General features: G+C 31.6%; 1 protein-coding gene across 2 annotated transcripts in view; it reads left to right on the top strand.

The window, feature by feature from the left end:
• LOC144847546 (tyrosine-protein phosphatase non-receptor type 5-like) overlaps positions 1 to 23,678 on the top strand; it is a 50,251-nt gene that overhangs the window by 9,272 nt on the left and 17,301 nt on the right. For both annotated transcript variants that reach the window (XM_078703961.1, XM_078703959.1), the window contains exons 2-4: positions 2,134 to 2,191; positions 6,618 to 6,723; positions 17,582 to 17,680. In XM_078703961.1, the coding sequence (XP_078560087.1) occupies positions 6,655 to 6,723; positions 17,582 to 17,680 (168 nt within the window). In that variant the 5' untranslated portion in view covers positions 2,134 to 2,191; positions 6,618 to 6,654. The remainder of the gene's footprint in view (positions 1 to 2,133; positions 2,192 to 6,617; positions 6,724 to 17,581; positions 17,681 to 23,678) is intronic.

The following is a 23,678-nucleotide window of genomic DNA, read 5'->3' as shown; positions in this document are numbered from 1 at the left end:
TAAACTCATTCAACTAAACATTTATTATTTATAGAATTACAAACTTGTAATCACATTATTGTTTTATAAACATGAGTATTTATAGTGTCTTTGTGTTTATCTTTATTTTAATACATAATGAGTGGCGACACTGCTTTTTAAAATAGATAAAGTAATTTATTATTCTAATGAAGAATAGTTTTGCGTCATTAATAGTATTTAGCACGCAACTTATTATTTTAAGTATGATGATTGGTATGATAAATGGAGCAAATAAAAAAAATAGGATTAAAATTTGTAATTTTATACATTTAAATTCAATTATTGACGTCAATTATGACAAATGTTCTATTTGAAGCTAAATACAGTAGTTGATAAATTGAATATTAGGCCTCTGGTTACTAATTCTATTTATAACAATTAATTGAAACAATTTTGCTATCCAAAAATAGAACAGAAATTATATTTTGTTTGGCTTTTCTTATTTATACAAAGGACATGCTGAAAGCCGGAAATCTAAATTTAAACTTTCTTAATATTCCTAAATTCATTTGAAAAACACACAAATGAGACATTTTGTTTGGGAAAACCACAAAGCTTTTAAAGTTTAAAAAAACAATGTGGATTTACAATGCAGTATACAAGTCGGCTGACCAATGACCCGTAAAAACATACTGTACCTGATCCAGTAACTGCCCCATTCTGTCCAGTGAATTTTTCACAGAAATTCCATTTACCTGTCAAAACCATTGATGGCCAGTAAATTTGAATTCGGGCCAGTAAAAAACTGATTTTCTGGACCAGTGGTCAAGTTAAAAATGACCTTCACTGACTTACTGCAATGTACAATATAATCTTTAATACATTTTTTTTAAATATACACCTCAATAGATTTAATTACATATTTTAATATTCAAAGAATATATTATCTCAGTAAATTATGTCTATGTTTGTCTACACTACCAAACTTTATGTGGACAAAAAATGTGACCATATATGGACATGATGATATCATATCACTACCATATTTAAGCATATCACTACCATATTTGGGCACATCACACTTTTGTTGTCAAACTATTTTGATAGTGTAGATAGAGCTTTAGAATAATATATTTTTTACTCTTTTCATTTGTTAAATTTGTTATTTTTTTTTGTCCTGAATGTTAGTATTAATAATTCCATTCATTACAAATGTACGTCATGAATCACGTCGTATTTAAAATCGCCAATGATGTTGATCGTAACATTCTTCATATGAGTCATACCACCAACTGCGGTTTTCTTCTATGATTGGTTGACGTAATCGTCTCTCTTTCTGAATTCTTAATCCTTTTCAATTCACAATGTTGTATGCAATTGCACATAGATCAATTTCATTTTTTCAGTGTGACATTTAAACATTGACAGACATATCAATTGAAATATTTCTTGAAATTATTTAATGAATTAGCGGAGAATTTTTCAACGTCTTGATGTCCATCATGTTTTAATGTCTTAATTTCTTAGGGATCTTGTCAAAATTATTCTACAGTTACTGCAGTAACTATGTTTGTTTAGACAATAAAGTATGATTTTGGTTTGCTTCTCTAGAAGTTTATAACATTGTACCACTACAATTAAAGCAGTATGTATTATTTTAAAAAAGCTTGCTAAATAATACATAAACAAAAAAATATAGTCTATTTCATGCCATCTTATCGGGATAAACCGATAATAGCCTCCTTGAAGAGCAAGGTATAACTCGATAAAGCAGACAATTCTTGAACATCCCTATCCATAAATGGTACTGTCTACCACCAAGTTGAAACATGGCCACAAACCACCATCTTCATTTCTTTTTTATCCAGGCAATGGGCATTCATAAACACCATTGTGTGTTTGTGTAGTTTACTGCAGTTACTGCAGTAGAATACTTTTAACATGGTCCCTTTTACAGTAAAGCAATGTGATTATTGTACACGTGTCTGATAAATGTACATCATTATTGGAACAGCATCTGAACATAAATAGCTTGTCAACATTAGAAAAATGTAAATGTCAGTGAACATTTCTGTTGAAAATCATCATGTCATTTAAATATAGTATATATAACTCATGCAATCTGGTATATACTTGTTTAATCTACAATATACTGTTACTTTGTTTTTTCAGATGAACATCGTAAGGTGACATTCCATGATGTTGCATTAAACATTTTAGAATATTATCGGTAAGTATACAACATGAGTTACTATAGAAAATGCAGTAGTGTAGTATTATGGATGTTTTAAATATGGGTTTAGATTCTGTTCTTATAATCTTGAAGAAAGATGGGGTTTTTTCTGCTATAAGTTAATCTTGCAACGAAGTATTTTTAGTTTGAACTAAAACAACCTTTTTTATGAGAACGTGTTGCCTTATTACGAGTGTTGCCTTATTACGAGTGTCATCTTATTACACTTGTCGCCTATGAGTGTAGCCTTATTATGAGTGTCCCCTGAACAGGGGTGTCCCAGGGAAGAAGGTTTTACTGTAGTTGTGAGTGGCTATTGTATATTTTGTGCCTAGGCCTACCTAGATAAACTGACATTGGCCTTTCTCTTCTGAGTAGAGAACAAAAGTACCATGACTCCCTCAGAAACAGTGGTATCGTCGTCTGTGTGTTAGCCACGCTCTCATATGGGATTATAAAAGTCGAGTACAGCATTTCACCATTGTACAGTTGAAAATGTATGACAAAGGTTTTCTAATAATAATTTCAGATGATCAACATTGGCAACTTGTCCAAGGGCAAGCAATCCACTTTATTGATGCCCAAACTTATAAACCTCCAATGATTGATTCAATTATCATCAATACAGTGCAGTCAAACATTGATTATGTCAGAGGGGCGTTTTTCATAATTGTAGAATTGAAAGAGTTTATTCTGTTGAGCCTAGAGCTGTGCCCTAATCAATTTAATTTGATTTGAAACTAATTTAATAAATGCCAGAGTTAGTTAGAGAGATTAAGTTTAAATGTAGCTCTGTCAGTTTAAGATTACATTCATGCAGATAAGATTATGAATACACTTAACAATTTAGAGAATATAAGGGAATTTACATCCTGAGCGGTATCTATAGTAGAATACCTATTGTTATAATGCTCTCCTAAAGTTGACAATATGGAGCTTTGATTTGCAAAAAACAGAGGATCGACAACGAAGCTAGGTCAATCAATGTGTCATTGGTCGTCGGCAGGACCTAGAAACAATCAAACCGATGTAAAGGTGATGAGCTAGGACACACGTCTCCACATGTGCACAATAACGTGACATAGTTAGAAACAATGAAAGCGAGGTGATGAGCTAGGACACACGTCTCCATATGTGCACAATAACGTGACATAGTTAGAAACAATGAAAGCGAGGTGATGAGCTTGGACACACGTCTCCACATGTGCACAATAACGTGACATTTAGAAACAATGAAAGCGAGGTGATGAGCTAGGACACACGTCTCCACATGTGCACAATAACGTGACATAGTTAGAAACAATCAAAGCGAGGTGATGAGCTTGGACACACGTCTCCACATGTGCACAATAACGTGACATAGTTAGAAACAATCAAACCGAGGTGATGAGCTTGGACACACGTCTCCACATGTGCACAATAACGTGACATAGTTAGAAACAATGAAAGCGAGGTGATGAGCTTGGACACACGTCTCCACATGTGCACAATAACGTGACATAGTTAGAAACAATGAAAGCGTTTTTAAAGTTTGGTTCCCACTAGGACGTAACGCAATGACGTAAGCGCAACGCAAGCGAGCTGAAAAATGACAAGCCACGGTTCGAATGATCCATCGTGTGTGTTGGGGCAAATTACTTGTGTTGCTCTTAACGCCCTACCTAGTGGGAACCAAGCTTTAGTATGGCCCAATGGAGTGGTTCTATGTACAGTATCTGCTGTTCTTTTCAATTCATCCATTGATATATCTACCCATCTGTCAATCTATCTGATCTAATTTCATTCATGTCAACTCTTTTCTATCCACCCACAAATTAATTGTTCATCCGTTCGTGTAATTCTTTTTAATTTAATTTAAATGATTATTTATTCAACCATTCATTCACCTGCTAATACATTTAATAATTTACTACCCTATTTATATTTAAATAAGATCCAAAATGTAAAAACACTTCTCTACAGATAATAATAAAAACCTCAAAGATGAAAACACTATACCGTACATCTCGTGATCACGAACAATTTGGATTTGTTTATTTTTTATTAGCTGTTATTCACATGGGACCCATATCATTAATGATGTGGGAGAGTTTGAAATATCCTAATCACCGTTATTAACTCTCTGGACCGCAAACGCTTGCCATCATCGTCGGATATTATACGAGTTGATGTTTTTTTTTGTCCATTGATGTGGCTAATGAGTGCAAGGAGTTAATGGTAGGCCTATGTCAATGGTTTGTATAGGATTAGATTTTGATATCTATGTGGGTATGGGTTTTATTACTAACTTATATATAAAGGTAGGATTGGAATTATTGATACTTTTCCATATGTTTTCATTTCATTTTTCTCAATACATTCCAGCCTTAACCCTGATGGTACCAAGTAAAAAAGAGACCATGTATTGTTTAGACCTTACCAACAACACTGTGGTAATAAATTGGTCACTTCTTTTAGGTATTTTAGATTCTAATATTAACTATCAAAATAAAGACAATATATTTTTAGCCATCAATTGGAATACTATATTAAATACAACAATGACCACCAAGAATAGTACATTTTCCTCAATGAAATTTTTCCAATGTTTGTTTTATAATTTTAAAAGAATATCAATTTGCTCACAGAATATAAAGCATATTTTTTCTTATTTCCTTTCCTATTTGTTGTAATTGATAGGACAACATTATAATATACAAAAAAAAATTGTTATAATTTATGATATGATATGATAAGCAAACATCATCCTACCATCCAATAATAATTTCTGGCAGATACATATGGAATGGATAGCAGAATGATATAATTTATGCATTTCATTTTTTTATTACTCAGTGTTATACTATTTAGGTAATATCCACTGATTAATTGTATATGTTAAAAAACAAGATTAAAGCTCTGTCTACACTATCAAGTTTGACAAAAAAAGTTTGATGCGCCCAAATATAGTAGTGATATACCCAAATACGGTAGTGATATAATATCATCATGTCCATATATGGGCACATCACATTTTTTTGTCACATAAAGTTTGATAGTATAGACAGAGCTTTACATATATACCCAAATGCCCATATTATTGCATGAAATTCATTCAGTCTATCATTTAGAAGTGAGCTTTTATCCTAGTCTATGCTTATACTCTCCATAGTGACAGTCATATATCATTTTTATCAATGCTACAATTTGTTTCCAGATGAATTTCATAGTAGTATATTATTAGTATTGATCAATAAACGTAACCTATGCTGTTATGAACCTAGTTTAGCTTTGTATGTTAATTAGCTACACATCACATGACTTCACAAACTACCAATGTATTTAATCCTAACGCTAGTCTTGTCGCCCTTGCAACCGGATTCAACAGGATTATATTATAAATATAATTTTGTATATTCCAAAAAAATACTGAATCTGTTTCCTAATTATTTTTTTAAACATTTTCAATCCAATTGATATAGTATATTGACTGAAGCACAAGTTGTACATATTATTTGACATAATAATTAATTATTTATTGGTAACATTTAAAATATCTAAACATAAATTTGTTTCAATATTAAAACAGCAAACATTAGTAAACAATGTATAGATAGATCTTGGGTTTTGAGAGTGACTTGGTATTTAAACACTACATAAAGATAGTTCACTATAATAGCTCTATGCACTAATTAACTCAAACGAACACTTTGTTGGGAAGGTTCTTATTTGTCAAGGAATGCGTTCATTATCAACATTGCGTGACTAGCTGTTATCTTGTATCCGGACTATTTTGTTAATTGATTTATTAATAAAGGATTCTTATCAGGTCTATTGTCATTAGTGTCATATTTGCTGATAACGTTAAATTAATATAATTTATCATTAAAAAGATAAATAAACCACTATTAAAATTCTTGTCTATTGGTGGCGGCAATAAAAACGTACAAACAAACGTATCGTTTCTCATATAGAAATAAAAAGATAAGACAAATATAAACTCAGTCATTAGAATTGAATCCTATCTCCCTCCATAAAACATATGGCAGTCTTTCCACTGTGTTACAAGGAATTGAAATTTCTATTCACTAAATTATGGTTTTGGCGAATCAGTACCCCAGGAAAACATGGGCTATTTTTTGTTTATCCATGTATAAGTGACACTCATAGACACAACTGTTGGTTTATGTGAAGTTCTATGACAATTATTTTTTATAGAAACTAAAAATTAGCTGAATATTTCACTTTGTATTTTTTTGGCGAATCAGTACATACCTTAGGAAAGCATGGGCTATTTTTGGTTTATCTAGGTATAAATGGCGCTCACACACTACTGACACCACTGTTGGTTTATGTGAAGTTCTATGACAATTATTTTTGATAAAAACTAAAAATTAGAATTATGAATATTATACCTTGTTTTCTCTCTACTTTTTTTCTGTAGGTGTTATTTACCACTGTAGTTTTTGTAACCAACTACTATGTCTGTTGAAGCTAAAGTTCAGCCAGAGCAAGACACAATCAACCTTACTAACAAGTTAACAACAAAGGTATTATATTTGTTTTATAATTAAAAATATAAAAATACAGAAATTGGTCTTGTATAACAAAAACATGATCATACAAGAAAATAATTCGTTGATGGCAGATCATTGAAATTCATACACACTAGATATATAAATATATATATATATATATATATATATAAACACAGTAGGCAAAGAACATTAATTCTAAATATATATATATATTGGTTTGACAAATAAAGTTTCACTTAAGAAAACAGATATTAAGCACAACTATCTTGACTTAAGCAAAAAGGTGTTAATGTCAGTTTAAGAGCTCAAGCATGTTAAGGGATGATAGTGATTCTGAACATCTACTTCTAAATTGTAATATTGGTAATTCTTGGCCACATGTTCCTATGAAGATAAAAACACAATTTTTAATATATGTTTTGAACAACAAATTGAATAATAAATGTCTATATTAAATTTTCCAATTTTCAAAACAATTTTACATGAATTGTTTCATTCATTCATGTATAAAGTTTTACGTATATGAAGAGAATTGACCAATGAGATGTTGCGTATCCACCTACTTTACAGTAATTGTCTTTGATATTTTTACGTAATGCACCCACTCACTCCTAATTCATCAAGTTATGATAAGTGCTGACTTCAGCATTTCTACGAATCATTGCAATTTGAAGATGCTTGGCCGATTGTTGACTGTAAAAGTTGACCCAACTTGACAACAATAGATAATACTGTGTTTATGTATTATACATATATAATGTATGTTCATTGAATAAGGAGATTATTTTCACAATAGGCTTAAAAAATATTTTCCACATTCAACAAATACAAAATATTCATTGGTAGTTTTATAACACATCTGGTATTGTAAAGTTATCTTTTATTCAATTAATCCACTGCTTCCATGTTGTTGTTTTTGTTATTGAGAATCGATACTAGTATTCTTAAGCTCTGTCTACACTATCAAACTTTATGTGACAACAAAATTGGTATTATGCCCAATGGTAGTGATGTGACACCATATATGGGCACATCACATTTTGTTGTCACATAAAGTTTGATAGTGTAGACAGAGCTTTACAGATGAGAAATCCAATATGTTCCAGATTTGTGTTGTGACCACATATCCGTTGAATGTGTGTAATAAACACTGTTGCTATCTGTTCTCCTGCACCTTGGGACTACACCATTAATTATAGATTGTAATTGAATGTATACAGTTTTCTAAAGTGATTCAAGATAATGTTTATTTTTAATTAAAATTAGTTATTCAGTAATTTCAATCTTTCCTAATGTGTGCGATGCGCAATTGAGGAATCGTTAGGTGGCATTCTGAATATGAATGACTTGAAGATGGCGGTGTCTTGCTTTGTAGACGTCGTCCACGTCTGCATGTCACGCGTCATAAATACAGGTCACCACTAATGTTCACACTTTCGACTGTATTAACATCAAGTGTAGATTTTCTTTTAAAGTAATGCGCTGAGATGCAGGTTATTTTACAGATGAATAGTAATGAATTTCTTGCAGGAGATACTTAGACTTCTTGGAAATACAGTACCATTCGTCGTCATTTCTTTGTGTGTGTGACGTAAGTTAAGAAGAAAAAGTAGAGAAAAATGGTGAACCACTATTACATCACTAAAAATTACCAAATTAGGTAAATGTAAACAAAGCCGATTTTCCTATGTTTTTGTGTGTGGTAGTTTAAAAAAAACATAAAAAACCAACATTAGTAAGAAAATATTACATCTCAAAAACAGATGCATCAAAAGAGCTTAAGTAAAAAAAATATTAAAAATTTAACAAGAAATCAAACCTATCATGGAAACTGTGAAGTATAGGTGAATCTTAAATTATTTTATTTAAGCTTTACTAACGGGAAACATAAGAATGACTTAAGTATTTTCATTAATATAGCAGAAGATAGCCTATAGCGATTGCACTGTGGATCTTTTAGATACAAATTACTGGTATCAAATTAACACTCGGAATGTAATGACCACAGGAAAAAGAGAATTACCATTATGTTAATTTTGCACTGTATTTGGTTCAAACTAAATTTTTTATATTCACTATATTCATTTAATGTTTTTCTTACACAACTATTTTTAACTTGCATACCGCAATAATATAAACAGTTAATTTACAATATTTTTTTTAAAGAATTACACAATACAGTCATAGAAAATGTTCCCATTGATCAAAACCCACAACTGTGTTCATTGGCTGAGAGCCAGAAAAACGATTCAATTGATAATTTACGTAAAAGAGAAACTGTTATCGGGAGAAAACTGACTGTCCATTGTTTGGTCTTTCGCCATTAGTTACTAAGTGACTTGTTCACTTAATGCTAGGCAAAATTAAATCATACGCAATTAATTTGAAAATGAATACTGCCATGTTTTAAGGAAATTTAATCTGCTCATAATTAGATAAATTTAAAATGTATTATGATAATAAATATTTCTGATGTTATGAATCATTGTTGGCCTGTCATACAGCGGTTTGTTTTTGTCGTCGTTTGCAATTGTGTTTGTCTCACTTTTCACAAAACAAAATTGATTTATTGAATATAGAGAGTAGTAGAACCGAAATGATTTTGAAAAGGGAAAATATGATATTAAGCGTACCATTCACTGGCATGAATATTTTGGTTGATGATAGTTTTGAACACCAGATTATACTGTATCTCCATATATGGCATTGTATCTACAGTATCATAGGCAGATTCTGTATACAGTGTGACATATATCACATGTGACATATCAAATGTGATACTATATAATACACATGTGAACAACATGTTATTCTATATCACAGAGTTTGTATTATACTGTACAAATTATATCAGTAGATACAGTACTAGGAATCAGCAATTTTGAGCCCCTTAAATATATTTTGATTTGATCTTTCATGATTTTATATAAAAGTGTACATGTATTGGATTATACATGTACAATATATATTGAACCACTATAGTGTTTTCCCTCACTTTCATGGTTTTGATATGGATACAGTTGACAAATAACTCTTAGAATGTACCACTATGTTTAGAGTATTGTATAGTATCTTTTTAATGGCTGCGACACATACAGTAACAGTATACTGCTGTACTAAGTGTTATATCTATTTGATTAGAACAGCAATGGTATGTCTGAAAGCACCCACTTGAGGGTAGGATTCATGGACTATATCATTATTAGATAGGATCTTTTTTATTCATATTTTAACCTACTCTTCTCTAATAAGAAAAAGATTGTCGGTTTTATCAAGATAAGTGACATGATTTTATTGGAAAGCATGGTCTATTTCGTGCCTAGCTTACCTGGATAAACCGACAATAGCCTTTCTCCTTGAAGAGTGAGATATAACTCAAAAAGTATAAATTTTAATTGAACACCCCTTTCCACAAATGGTATAGTCCATGAACTATGTTTTAAAGTATTAAATCAAATCTCAGATCTTCTGTTTATATAATTTTTCCCAACAATAATTAGCTCTAGGCAATGAGAGAATGAAACAAGTTATTTATCATATCTTTCTGAGTCCATTAATTGACACCCACACACTACTAAGTAAACTGAAGATTTATATAATATTCCAAACATTAAAACCGTCAGTTGATTGCTTCGAAATGGTGGGTAGTTTATCATTAGATACAGTTATCAATAATCTTTAATTTATATGTTGAAATTAAAGTACTTCATCGCCTGTTTGAATTTATAATAAGCCCTGATAGTGGGTGTGATAAGTGTTGTAGTTTAATAAAGCAAAGTTTTACCATTGCAAATTGGATTCAGAAGTTTTAAAGGGAGGTCCCCATCCCTATTGTATCTGCTCTAGAACCCGGTATCTCCACATATGACAATAATTGTCCAGTATCATAGTATGACATGTTGTGCCTGTATCAGAGGTTTGGTCTATGAAACACATGTGATGCTGTAACACAGAATTTGCCTATGAAACTAGGCACATTTAGATAATTTACTGGGAATCGGCTGATCTGCAATAAGTGAGCTAGGAAATGCAATGCAATGACATTATTGTCGCCCATTTAAGTAATTTGAAATTTTATTATTAAACTTGTACGAATGACAAATAATTTGAGGCTAAACTTGATCAAAGGTGATATTTACTGGTTTTTATTTATTTATTTTATGTCTTTAGGCACATATAGTAAATTAATCACTGTCCTATCAGGTAGGTGGTAATACCCCTGATACAGGGACTATAATGATGAACTGGGTTCTTTAAAGTCAATACAGGTTAAAACTGTGTACAGCGGTTTATAGTCCTTTTCTGAGAAGACTTGTTACACCACCAGAAGTATATTCTATGAAAAAGTGCAGATATCCATGTTACATAAAATATTCAGTTCGCTAATAATTGACAATTAGGCCTACCAATTTATACTTAAAACCAAAAGTAGCATACTGTTCATATTTTGTAGAAATGCAAGCAACCCAAAATAAATATTCAGTTCGCTAGTAATTTACAATTAGGCCTACATGCGTGCAACGCGACTCTACAGCTCACTATGTCGGCGGTAAACACTAACTTGAGTATGCGACCGTAGCCATGTATATGGCCTTGTTATATTAAAAGCTACAACTGTACATATATAGTATGTGTAGAAATGCAAGCAACCTGGAATAAATGTATTAGGTTATAGGTGACAAGTAATTTCAAAAGATATTGAGTAAATGTATCCTGTCACTTGTGCATATCCTCAATATTTGTACCTAATATCTAATTTACAAAATGCTGAATAATTTATTAAAAAATTGCCAAGTTTCACAATTTTTATGTAGATTACATAAACACATAATTTATGATAGTATAGTATTATATAGATCTATATTTTTTTGTATTATCTATATTATATCGTACATTTATTTTATTGTGATTTAAAGATGTATTATCCTCCAAAAACATGAAAAATGAAGATTAATAAAATCAACTTTGAATAGGCCATTTTGCAGTTTTAATCAAGTAATAATATTTTCACTTATAAGAAACAGTTAAATTCAACTAAAACTCATTGACTTCCAGTCAATTTGACTTTTTTTTTATTTTAATTACAGTGAAGAAACATGAAAAATGAAGATTAATTAAATCAGACTTTAAATAGGTCATTTCGCAGTTTTAATCAAGTTTGCTTCCGTAGAAAAAAAATGTTTTCACTTATAAAAGACAAAATAAAAAACCCATTGACTATCCAGTCAATTTGACTATTTTTGTTAGTTTTTTCAGGTAAATAATTTTGATTCATTTTTTGGTCAAAGTGGAAAACTATTTTGTGACCTTAAAATGGCGTATAACATTTTAAACACAAAAACATTGAAAAAAATTATTTTTTTAGCAGGACAATATAGCTTTAAATAAAAGAACAGCCAAGCCTGTAGTCATTGTTTATAGAGGAGGTTCTTCTGGACCTATTTACTTGTTTGCGCTTAAAATTGTAAAGAGAATGTTTGTAATCTCATACAAAAATTGCATCACTTATACCTTATTGGTTTAGGTACTGTAGTTTAAAGCATTATATTTGTAATATTAGGTTTGTGGAGATATAATACTGTAATGGCAACAGGTGGTGTCGGCATAGTTGTTTACTCAAATCAAACAAGAAATATAATGTGTGCGAAATGCTGTACCAGTACCTTTTAATATGCTTTTCATAGCTTGTGATGATTTATATTATTTGTGTATTACTATCTAGAAACACAGCCATCTGCTATCAAGTTACCTCCTGTTGCAGCTGAAAATGCAATAGGCACACCGCAGCCATGCATGAACACACTTCCTCCCTTTCCTACATCTTTCTATAAATAAAACCTTTTGCTAAATTCTATACTCAACAAGTCTATGGCAAAATGATATTGTATCATAGTTTTACTAGAGAGTATGAAGAAGCCTTCTGGTATAAAGTTACCCTCTGTTTATAGTGTGAGCATCTTGCACAATTCTGAGTTGCTGCTGAGAATGCAATAGGCACACTGCAGCCATGCACTCTTCCCTTTTCTAGATCTTCCTCTAAATCAAACCTTTTGCTAAATTCTATACTCAACGAGTCTGGTGAAATGATTTTGTATACATAGATTTACTAGAGAGTTTATAGTGTGAGCATCTTTCACAATTACTGCTGAGAATGCAATAGATACACCGTAGCCATGCATGAACACACTACCACACTACCTATTCTATATTCAACAAGTCTATGGCAATTCTCCTGCAGTTACTGCAGTAACTACATTTTGGTTTACCCTTTAACCTGCAGTGTGTTATAGCAGGGTAGACTCTTCCCTGAATATAGCAACATTTTTTTGAATATATCACACTGTTTATGGTAATATTATCTGCCTCATTAACTGCTACATAAAACAACATAAAATCAAATATTGCAGTAAAACATGTAATTACTGCAGTAGAATAATTTTGACGTGGTCCCTAATAATGATATTTTTCCTTTTACACTATATTCTCAATTATAGCATGTTTGCATAGCCTAACCTCCTTGTATTGTATAGTTAGTCTAGCCATAAACCTGATACGTTTTCAACACAAACTAATTACAACACTGGATACCGTTCCTATATTCCGATACTTGACAAAACGCCTGTAAACCGTAATTAAACAAGCGCGTATAAAAGAGCTTAGTGGTTTTACCGTAGTTGAAGCATCAATGACTTCACGGTGTTTAAAAAGTACAGATGATGTCTCTTTGCTTTGATGATATCGCACCACTTGTTTCTGTTTAACCAGGTGTCTAAATCAACCAGTGCTGACGTCATTGCCTGGTCATTACCTGGTCATTACCTGTTATTGTTGTTGTTAAAGGTTAGAGCAGCTCATGCCATATGTAAACTTTTCTGTATGTATCATGTGTTCAACATAATACAGGTTATGTGTTAAATGAAATTGTTATTTGTTTGTTGAATTGTAATAGACTATAAATGAAGACAATCTTTTTTCAAATAGAAAAAGTGAAAGGATATGTAGATGATTGCAGTCAACAATCATTATCTGTTGTTATTACCATATGTACACTGCATTTATAATTATGTTCCAACATATAAAGTTCTTATGTGTGAAATGAAATTGTTATTTGTTTGTTGAATTGTAATAGACTATAAATGAAGAGAATTTTTTGAAATAGAAAAAGTGAAAGGATATGTGGTTGTAGTCAAATTTAAATAACAAGTCTGTCTATAGTTTAGGGATTTAACTGTAGTATTGCCAAGATCATTTTGGTTATTCTTATTGTAGCTCCTATTGTATACCAACAAAGACCAACAATCTACTGCTCTTTTTTTTTTTTTTTTACCCTTTATGTTAAAGTAATTTTCTAATGAATAAAACGCCTGCCCACAACCACTAATAATAATGTAGTACAACCATAGTATAAATGTATAATTTATACAAACTCTAAAAACATCACTTCTTCAGGTTTTGTGTTTGAGCAATCAGACTATCTTATTGTAATTTTGCGGAGATGTCCGGCATTTAATAGACAATCGTACAGTAGACCATTTTCTGTGACTGCAAACTACAACATTTTCTCTATCAAATATTTGCACATATGTTTTACACAAAAATACCATAAGCCAACATTTTAATTGCAAGCCAAACGTCTTATGGTTTGATATGACAATAGTTGCTAGTATCACGTACTATGTAAGGCATACTACATTATGTAACGAGGGAAGGCAAATGTGTTAAATATGGCACATTTACAGGTATATTATTATGTCAAGTCATCTTGTCTTGCCTTAATTTGTAATGTGAATGTGTGAATATTTCAAACTAAATGACTTTACAGTCATTCAATAGAATTGAATTGTCTATTCAGCACAATTGTATGTCGTTGAAATATTTCACTGAAAATTATTGTTGAAATTACCTTTAGGGTTAATCTTTCACTTTCAGGTGTTTTGCTTTGTTTGTTTTTTTTTATTTTTCACAAAATTATTATTAAATTGTTCTCATTTTATGCTCTCTGATATATTTTAATATTTGTATTAACACATTTTAACCATTTTAAAAACAAATTTCAATGTAAAGTGGGTACAGTACAAGGTTACCTGTAGTGGTAAAACATTATATTGTCCCTCATTTCTCGGGAAAGTCTTTCCATCTGTGTCTTATGAACAGGAGTGTCCCAAAATTCCAATTTAATCATCATTGCAAAGTAATAAAACGAAAACACGTCAAGTTTCTACTGTATATAGGTATACAACAAACATTTATTATGTACTACAGTTGAATTCCTATAAAAGAGACACTTGAATAGGGTTCCTGTTTACACTGGAAACACCAGTGTGGTGTCCCCTAAATAGGGGTGTCCGATGGAAGGGATTCTGCTGTCATTTTCTTTTACAATATTTTTCTTTCTTTTTCGTACTTATATGGTGTTTGATTTTTTGTAAAATCACACACTTATTTAAAAATAATATTCAATTGAACGAGTTGTGCTGTTCATTAGTCTCGTGTGTAAATCAAGTTTATATATATCACCATCATCATTAGTCCTCTTGTTTTGCAGTACCACTAAACAAGCAAGACATCTTGCCATTTTCCTCTGTCATAGGAAGGATAGTTTTGCATATTTTGTCTGTATATTATTAATTTTAGACAAAATAATTAGTGTACAACTGTTTTAAGTTTGTTTTTTTTCAGTAATATATTCTCAATGTTGTATACATTGTATAAAGACATTTTAATCTTATCCAAATTCTGCTGAATTTTGAAATTACTTATGCTACATTTATGAGAACAGTTTCTTTTCAAAATAATGTTAATTTATTATGAATATGAAAGAATTAATTATGTCTTACATTTAATATTCCTGTAAGCAAAATACAAATTGAAAATTCAAACAATGAATAAAGCAGTTGTCAAGGATGATAAAAAATGATTAGTACTATGATAATGATGTTGGTAACCATAGCAATATTGCTGATGTCATTTCATTACGAGTATGATATGGTTGAATGATTTTGATAGTGCACGTATAAAGTATGAATAACAATTTAATTTTAGTTTGTGCAGTATGTTCGCTGACTTTAATTGTGACTGTTATTCAGAAAGATGTTGTTTCAAAAGCAATTCTGATTCTCATGAATCTTCAAGTTCTCTCAAACCAATCAGAATTTTTGTTAATACCATATATCCTCGGGTATAATCCCACTTCTGGTCTAATCCCACCCCCTACTTTATGTATAATTTCACATACAGGCATATCCCTGTGTATAGTCCCAGTATTGACTTTTGTTGTGGATGTAGTCCTCTCTCTAGACAGTTCAGATGAGTTTTACAAGAAATGCTTACCAATAATTTTTTTTCCTGAACCATGGTTTCCCCAGTTATAGTCTTTTCCCCCTCCCTCCCCCCCCCCCCCCACCACTAGCCTATATTAGGGCTAGTTGGATATATATATAATCTTTTCTCATTAGTGGGCTAATGTCTTTTGTACAAATTAAGGTGAATGGAATTTTCCCTAGTGACTTTTGTTCTATTAAACCTGTTGTCTGTGATTCTTCCTATAATAAGTATTAAGCTCATTATCTTCTTATCAAATCATGTTCTATGACATCGGTCAGTCTCAGCAAGAGTAAAGGTACATTTACACTCTGTTTTATTCTTCCTATAATAAGTATTAAGCTCATTATCTTATAAAATCTTGTTCTATGACATCAGTTAGTCTCAGCAAGAGTAAAGGTACATTTACACTCCGTTTTATTCTTCCTATAATAAGTATTAAGCTCATTATCTTATAAAATCTTGTTCTATGACATCAGTTAGTCTCAGCAAGAGTAAAGGTACATTTACACTCCGTTTTATTCTTCCTATAATAAGTATTAAGCTCATTATCTTCTTATCAAATCATGTTCTATGACATTGGTCAGTCTCAGCAAGAGTAAAGGTACATTTACACTACGTTTCACCGAAAGAATTTAACAGCGCCGTCTCCCGTGTGAATGTAGTGTAAAGAGTCAGTTCTAGTACAATAAATAACACACTATTTACGTGGTACCATATGCATTTTCTTCTTATTATTCCTCACCATATCAACAATATATTGATGTTGAGCAAATAATTATGTCTGTCAACTTGTATTAATAATGTACTATAAAAAGGTACATATTTGTAGTGACATCAATAAAAAGAATATATTTTTATTCATGAGTTTTTTAAATTTAAATTTAAATATTTAATGTCCCAAACAATTTTACAAGCACATTTACCAATAAACAGAATTCACTTCTGAGGGGGTTGGGTGCCTTGGGTGGGATGGTATTTGTGCCAGGGAGAGGGATACCACTTTACAACAAGTAGTGATTGTATAATGAATGGGGTAGATTCTATCTGTTGATAATTGAATTAAACAAAAAATCACAGCTACACTAGCTGATATTAGTAATGACACGCTTCACGTCGGATCACAGCTACGTATCAACTTGTTTAAAGCCACATAATCATCATCGCTAACTCTTTGTCATTACCACGTTCGCTTGGTGGACTTATCCTCTGTCAAATAGTCTTGGCAGTATGCCAATTAGTTGTGCGTATTGGTGACGTTTCAATTGGCTCTGGTGTTAATCACTTTCTCTTAATGCTGGCGTGATCGCTCAGTTTTGTTTTGCATTAATACTCGCTTCCCAAGGGACAAGATAATTGTTGCACTCATCAAAATATTTATTACAATACGGAAGAAATTGTTGATGTTTGCATATGCGTAAAAAAAACCACTTTTGATAACAAAATGTGATTAGCCCAAAAAAATGGTAATCTTTGTAACAATTTGCAGCCAACTAGACCTGTTTATTAATTTATTTTATAAAATTGTTGCTTTCATTTTATTTTGTAGAATGTAATGGAAGAACCAGAGGAATCGTTTTTAGAGCAGGGTTACACCCCGTATATTATAGGTTTTGCTTGTGCCATATTCGTCATTGGATCTGCTATTGTAAGTATCTAACACACACACACATCTCATCTTTTACCTCGTTTCCCAATTTAGCAATGTTAATAATTTTCCAAGTAGAATAACATGCCAGTATAAGGGTTGGAAGATGGAGATAGAACCCTCATCTACATTCTTTTTCTAAATAAGATTTTTTGTAATGTCAGAATTAATTCGAACTTAAAGTAATGTGTAGAATCTGCATCCATTTAAAAATCCTGACTATCATATTACAAAGTAAACTTAGGCAAGTACATTGCATCAACCTTATAATTATAGCATTAACAATAGTGATGAATACCTCAACTACATTCAGAGCAACCCCCAGAGCAACCCCCAGAGCAACCCCCAGAGCAACCCCCAGAGCAACGCCCAGAACATCTAAACATTACGCTAATTCCACATTAAAGGGTCTTTCACACCTGTTCCAGCACGGTACCGTTCTGGCAAATTGAACGTCTATGTTTCGTTTTCACAACACTCCACGTGGCTATGTGCCAATCATCGTTTGATTCCGGATGACGGAACATGTGTGAAAGAATCTTAAGGGAGTCTGGATGATATTTGTCCAAGAAGTCTGTTGTCTTTGAGAGTACTTTTCGGTTAGTTACAGTATAATAACTGGAAAAGGATTAGTCTATTACGTGACTAGCTTTCCTGGATGAACCAACATAGGCCTTTTCCCCTTCAAGGGGAGAACATAACCGAAAAGTAAAAATTTATTCCTGAACTCCCCTCCAAGACAGTGTTATTTTCTTATAATTTTAATTTACAAGTTTCTGTATGTATAATCTCAATAGATGTATGTTGAATATTTGAGTGGTTCTTTCTCAATAATATATGTAATATTAAACCAAAGTAATTTAAATTTTCCACCCAGTTACCCCAGTAATCATCAGCTTTTGTCGAATTGATGTAATTTAAACGAGTCGGGATAATGCACTTATCCAGAGAAAGATTAAATTTGATATAATTAAATTTGTTTATAGAATAGAATTAATTTTAAAAGATAGACACCAAGGCTCCTCTCTCAATTGTGAGTGCAGTAATAAAAAGACTATTGCATTTGGATATTGAATGTAATGTAAAGGCGAGTGAAACATGGATGTAGACTCCCCAAGTCTCTGATAATCAGGAGTTTCCCAATATTTTTAGTCATCTTCCCAAGGCCGTAGCGAGAGGTTAAAAACAGATGAGGCAAAGATGCTTTAAATATAATTATTAATAATAAATATGACGATCTGTGCTGGGAAATTGGGGTTGGTAGTGAAAATTGATTGTCTCATACTGGCTACCCTGATCTCCCATCACCCGCTAAGGTCCAATTTTTCCTTATTTTAGTACAAAAATATCTTAATAATGTATAAATGTATTACTTGGCTATACTTCAAGACCTAGAGCCTTGGTCCAATGTGTTTTCCGCCTTTGCCACGCCTGGAAAACCAATAGTTTAGTAGATACCTAAGATATTACAACATTACAACTAATCCTCTATATATTTATACCAACTCAAACTAGCTAATTAGCTAATGATCAAACAATTAAGAAAAAACACTTTTTATATTTGGAAAAAAGGCCCTTAAAGAAATATTGTTGTATCTCCCAATTATTCTAGAACTGCACATGTAATTAATTTAGGATTTTTTGCGAAACCATTTGATTACGATCTTGAATAGGTTTGTAAGATTGGAACAGATGACAATGATAATGAATTTAGAAATATTTTTTATATTCTAGTGATCTGAACTCATAAAAATAACAATTATTTATAAATTTGTTTTACCATAATTCACTAGAAATTCTCTGAAGTCACATTAACATGTAGTGTTACAGATCCCTGACCTAATCTGAAGAAATAAACCTCATGACATGCGGCATGCTTACATGTACAAAATTCTCTCGTCCCTAAAGAATATATTTGTGCCTTCAGAATTACTCATATACATGGTTAGAATTACCTTTACAAGTGCACATAACACCATAAATTTATGTGCTCGTTCAATGTATATCCTCTCGGGATGTTGGAAAACTCTGCCTTCAATTATTGGCAACGGTTTAATACCCACTGTTTACATGATCCCTGGGTTTTTTTTCGTGAAACAAATTGTTTTCATTTGAGAATATTAATCACAAAGAATAAATCTTGAGTGGAAGTTTCTTGTTTAAGCCCATGGGGGTTAGTGAATGATTTACCAGTTGTCATTACATCGTGAAGCGTTATTTAAGAATTTCATTAATCAGATAAGCAATATCATTACATATTCAGATCTGTTTCTTGCGAGTTATTTATATCAGATTCGTTTCTTGCGAGTTATTTATATATCGGTCGTATACATCACTAGATTGTCTAAGTATAATGGTGCGTCCATTATCTGTAATTGTAAATATTTTCCTGGGCATCATAACATGGCCTTTAGTAATTAACGAAGAGTATGATTTTGTGATCTATTAAAATTTGCAATGAGTGTATTGATTTCATGAGATGTGCAGTAGTGTGTTACCTATAGCAGGAATACATTAAATGGATCAATGACATAATGAGGAAAATTAGGCCAAGGTACTTAGCACATTTTAACAAGAGGATCGGCTAGGGTAATTATATCATCTGGGATAATGATGTAAAGATTGTTTAAATATACAGGTGTCACTGTACTCAAAGTCTTAACCAGTAATGGCTAGCAGGGCTGGGGATGGATTTATATCTTATGTATCATATTATTACAATACAAAAAGGTTATAAAATTTATCATCCTATGCAAAGATGTTATATATAACTAGAGAGTCAACTCTGATGTAATAGCTCAAAATGAAGTTGCCTTGGAGAGGAACCATATATGACATTGCTACACCGTACAACCAATCAGATAGAGTACACCAATCTTGCCTGTACTCAGTCATGCAACACTAGGTCTATGCTGAGTGTATCAATGTGATTTTTATCATTCTTATAGGATCCGCGCAAAAAAAAAATCATTTTATTGCTGTTAACAATAGAGTTAATTTTATAAATCTGTATTGCATTTACAAAAAAATGATTTGAATATGGTTCTTCATAAATATTGAAGGTTATTATATTAACTATTTAACAGACTGATGGCAGCCATTTTGAAGAGTCACATCGTTGTTTCCTAGTTCACTTTCTAGTTAATTAATCTATTATATTATTGTCATTATCATTTTAAATCGTCACAAATTCAATTCACATTTATTCAGCAATTCAGCAAAGTATTAATATCAAAATGTCCTCTAAAATGATATTTTTAAATCCTTTTTTTTTTAAATTGAATGCAAATATAATTTATTTGTCAACCAATATATGATAGACACTCTATTGTAATGTATGTTATCGAAGTGGAATAGTTTTTTGTTTGATGAGAACAATGGCGCTGAAACCCGAGTTCACATAGCCATTTCCTAATATTGATTTGTCCATGCACTACTGGAAATAGCATGCTAACTATAACACTGAAATCAATCTGTACCTTTGTCCTGTTCTGAACCCACACAAAAATCAATCTTCAGCCATTTTGCTCTGAAAATCTGCCGGTGGAACACTAGCATATATGATTACTGTAGTAATGTCGAAAATAGATACTACTTCATAATTCCATTTTAGCTGGAAAAAATGGGAGCGTGTCTGAATATAATATTATAAATCAGGCAAATTACTGAAAAAAATGACAATGCTGTGGGTATCAATGATTGGATCTCAATGGAGATATAAATAAAATAAACACTGAAAAAATGACAATGCTGTGTGTATCAATGATTGGATCGCAATGGAGATATAAATAAAATAATCAAAAGCTAAATCAAAACAGTCAGAAAAATGTTTAGAGCTTTCGGCAACACTAGCTCATATAAAACACATGTCACACCCTACCAATTTATGTGTAGACTACAGATTTTGTTTTCAATGGAGAAGTTGATCATAGTAATGTTATCATAAATACAGTAATAATATATTTAGAATTAAATACACTACCAATATTGGCAAAATGCACTACAGAGATATCTCCAAATTCGACTCTTTACATTTTTGATCCTATCTGAGAATGAAACAATTTTGAATAATAAATACCAATATTTGTTTATGAATCAATCATGTGCCAAATTTTTATCAAACAAAATGTTAATGTTCAAATACTTTATATCAGAGAATCTAAATAAAGCATGACAAAGATACAGTAGAGTAGAACCCTATAGGGAACACCTTGTTGAGTCCCAAAGGTGTACTCTGAATAAGGATTGACCATAGTGTTAAAACATATATTGCATCCTCATTCATTTTACAGGAAAGTGTACCGTTAGTAGGAAATTTTCTAAATATGGTATACAAAAGAGTGTTTCTATTGCATGCCTAGCTTACTTGGATAAACCGACAATAGCTTATTCTCCTTGAAGAGTGAGAAATTTTCATTGAAAACCCCTTTCCACAAATGGTATAGTTCTATAAAAGATGCCTCCCCACAAACCACAATTTCTTTTCAAGACAATGGAAGAGTAAACATGTTTTCAAAGAGCTTACACATACTAAATTTAATGTTAAAAAATCATAACTCTCACAAAAAAAACTTGAATATTAAGATATCTTTGTCCAATTGACTGTGAATGATTTACTATATGTCAGAGTATGGCGTGATCTTGCCTGATGTCACAGAATACTATACCACCTTGTTTAGTTAGCAATAAATTGTGTAAAAAACATACTTAATTTTATTTTAGAATCTCTAATGGTTGAGAAAATAACAAAACATAACATTAGGAAGATATCCCCAATTGACTGTGAATGGATCACGTCACACAATGTGGCGTGATCTGATGTCATAGAATGGGTTCGCTATAAAACCCGCTCGTAGTAACTTGCTTTGACATTTATACTTAATTGCAATCGCTGAAAACCGAGGATCCCTGATGACACGGATCACGTCAAATGTAATTTTGAATGTTTTTATAGCTGGTTTGTTTAGTAATTGAACTATTCTTAACATATAATAAACATTATAAATCATCATCATCTTCAACCATAAAAACAAAACATGACCAAAAGATGTCATGGAAAAGTTTTATAAAAAATAGTCTGATAATCAGTTACTTCTTCTGGAGACAACGTTGATTAAAACCAATTAAATTTCAATATAGTATTATTATTAAATCGAAAATTTAATTCTCTATGGGTTTATATTATTCATAACATTCATGAATTGAATTGTATATATTATGAGTATAATTTATTCATTTGATATTGATAAAAATGAATGTGATGTCAGTGAACTCGGACATGAATAATGTTATTGTAGTTAAAGGTATCATTGCAACATAAAACCTAGGGCGTTCACACATTGAGACTAATAATAAGCCTAGCTGAAAGTGAATTATTTTTGTATTTCATTATTAACCAAGCCATGTAATGACTGTCATAGCGATAGGCTTATCGTAGTAAAGGCCAACTTATACAGACAAACGGTACCGCTTAGTTTGTCACACGTAGAATCTGTATCTATCTGAGCAGAAACCGCCTGTCCACTCCACATTTGTGTAAATGGTCATACGGAATACCATAGAATCTATATTTTTATTATCGTTACCGCTCGTCTATGCCTTTATGGTGCTTAACTGTCATAACTGACCAGGGGCGGATCTAGCATTTTGTATTTAGGGGGCCACATTCCATGCTGAATCAACGAAAAATAGCCTGGAGTCCTGGTGAAATTTTATGTTGAAATTTAACATATTTTTTTGGGATTATGTATGCCTCAGACTAAATGAGTAATGACTAAGAAAAGGGGGACATCTCCCTTAAATTAAGGTCTCAACACCATTTGTGATGATATGATTATTAAAAGTTATAATTAAAGCTGCCTAAATGCAGGAAATGATAACTGTAAAAACAAGTAGCTAATTTCTAATGATTAGTTTTTATAATCAAAACATTTTCTTCGAAAAACTATTCATTGAAACTGATGTTTTCATGGAATAGGTCAGCATGGAATAGGTCAGC

The sequence above is a fragment of the Antedon bifida genome, chromosome 7, assembly GCF_963402885.1.
Source record: "Antedon bifida chromosome 7, ecAntBifi1.1, whole genome shotgun sequence".
Classification (NCBI taxonomy): Eukaryota; Metazoa; Echinodermata; class Crinoidea; order Comatulida; family Antedonidae; genus Antedon; species Antedon bifida.
The sequence above is the reverse complement of the archived record's forward strand: the minus strand, read 5'-3'. Positions and strand labels throughout refer to the sequence as shown.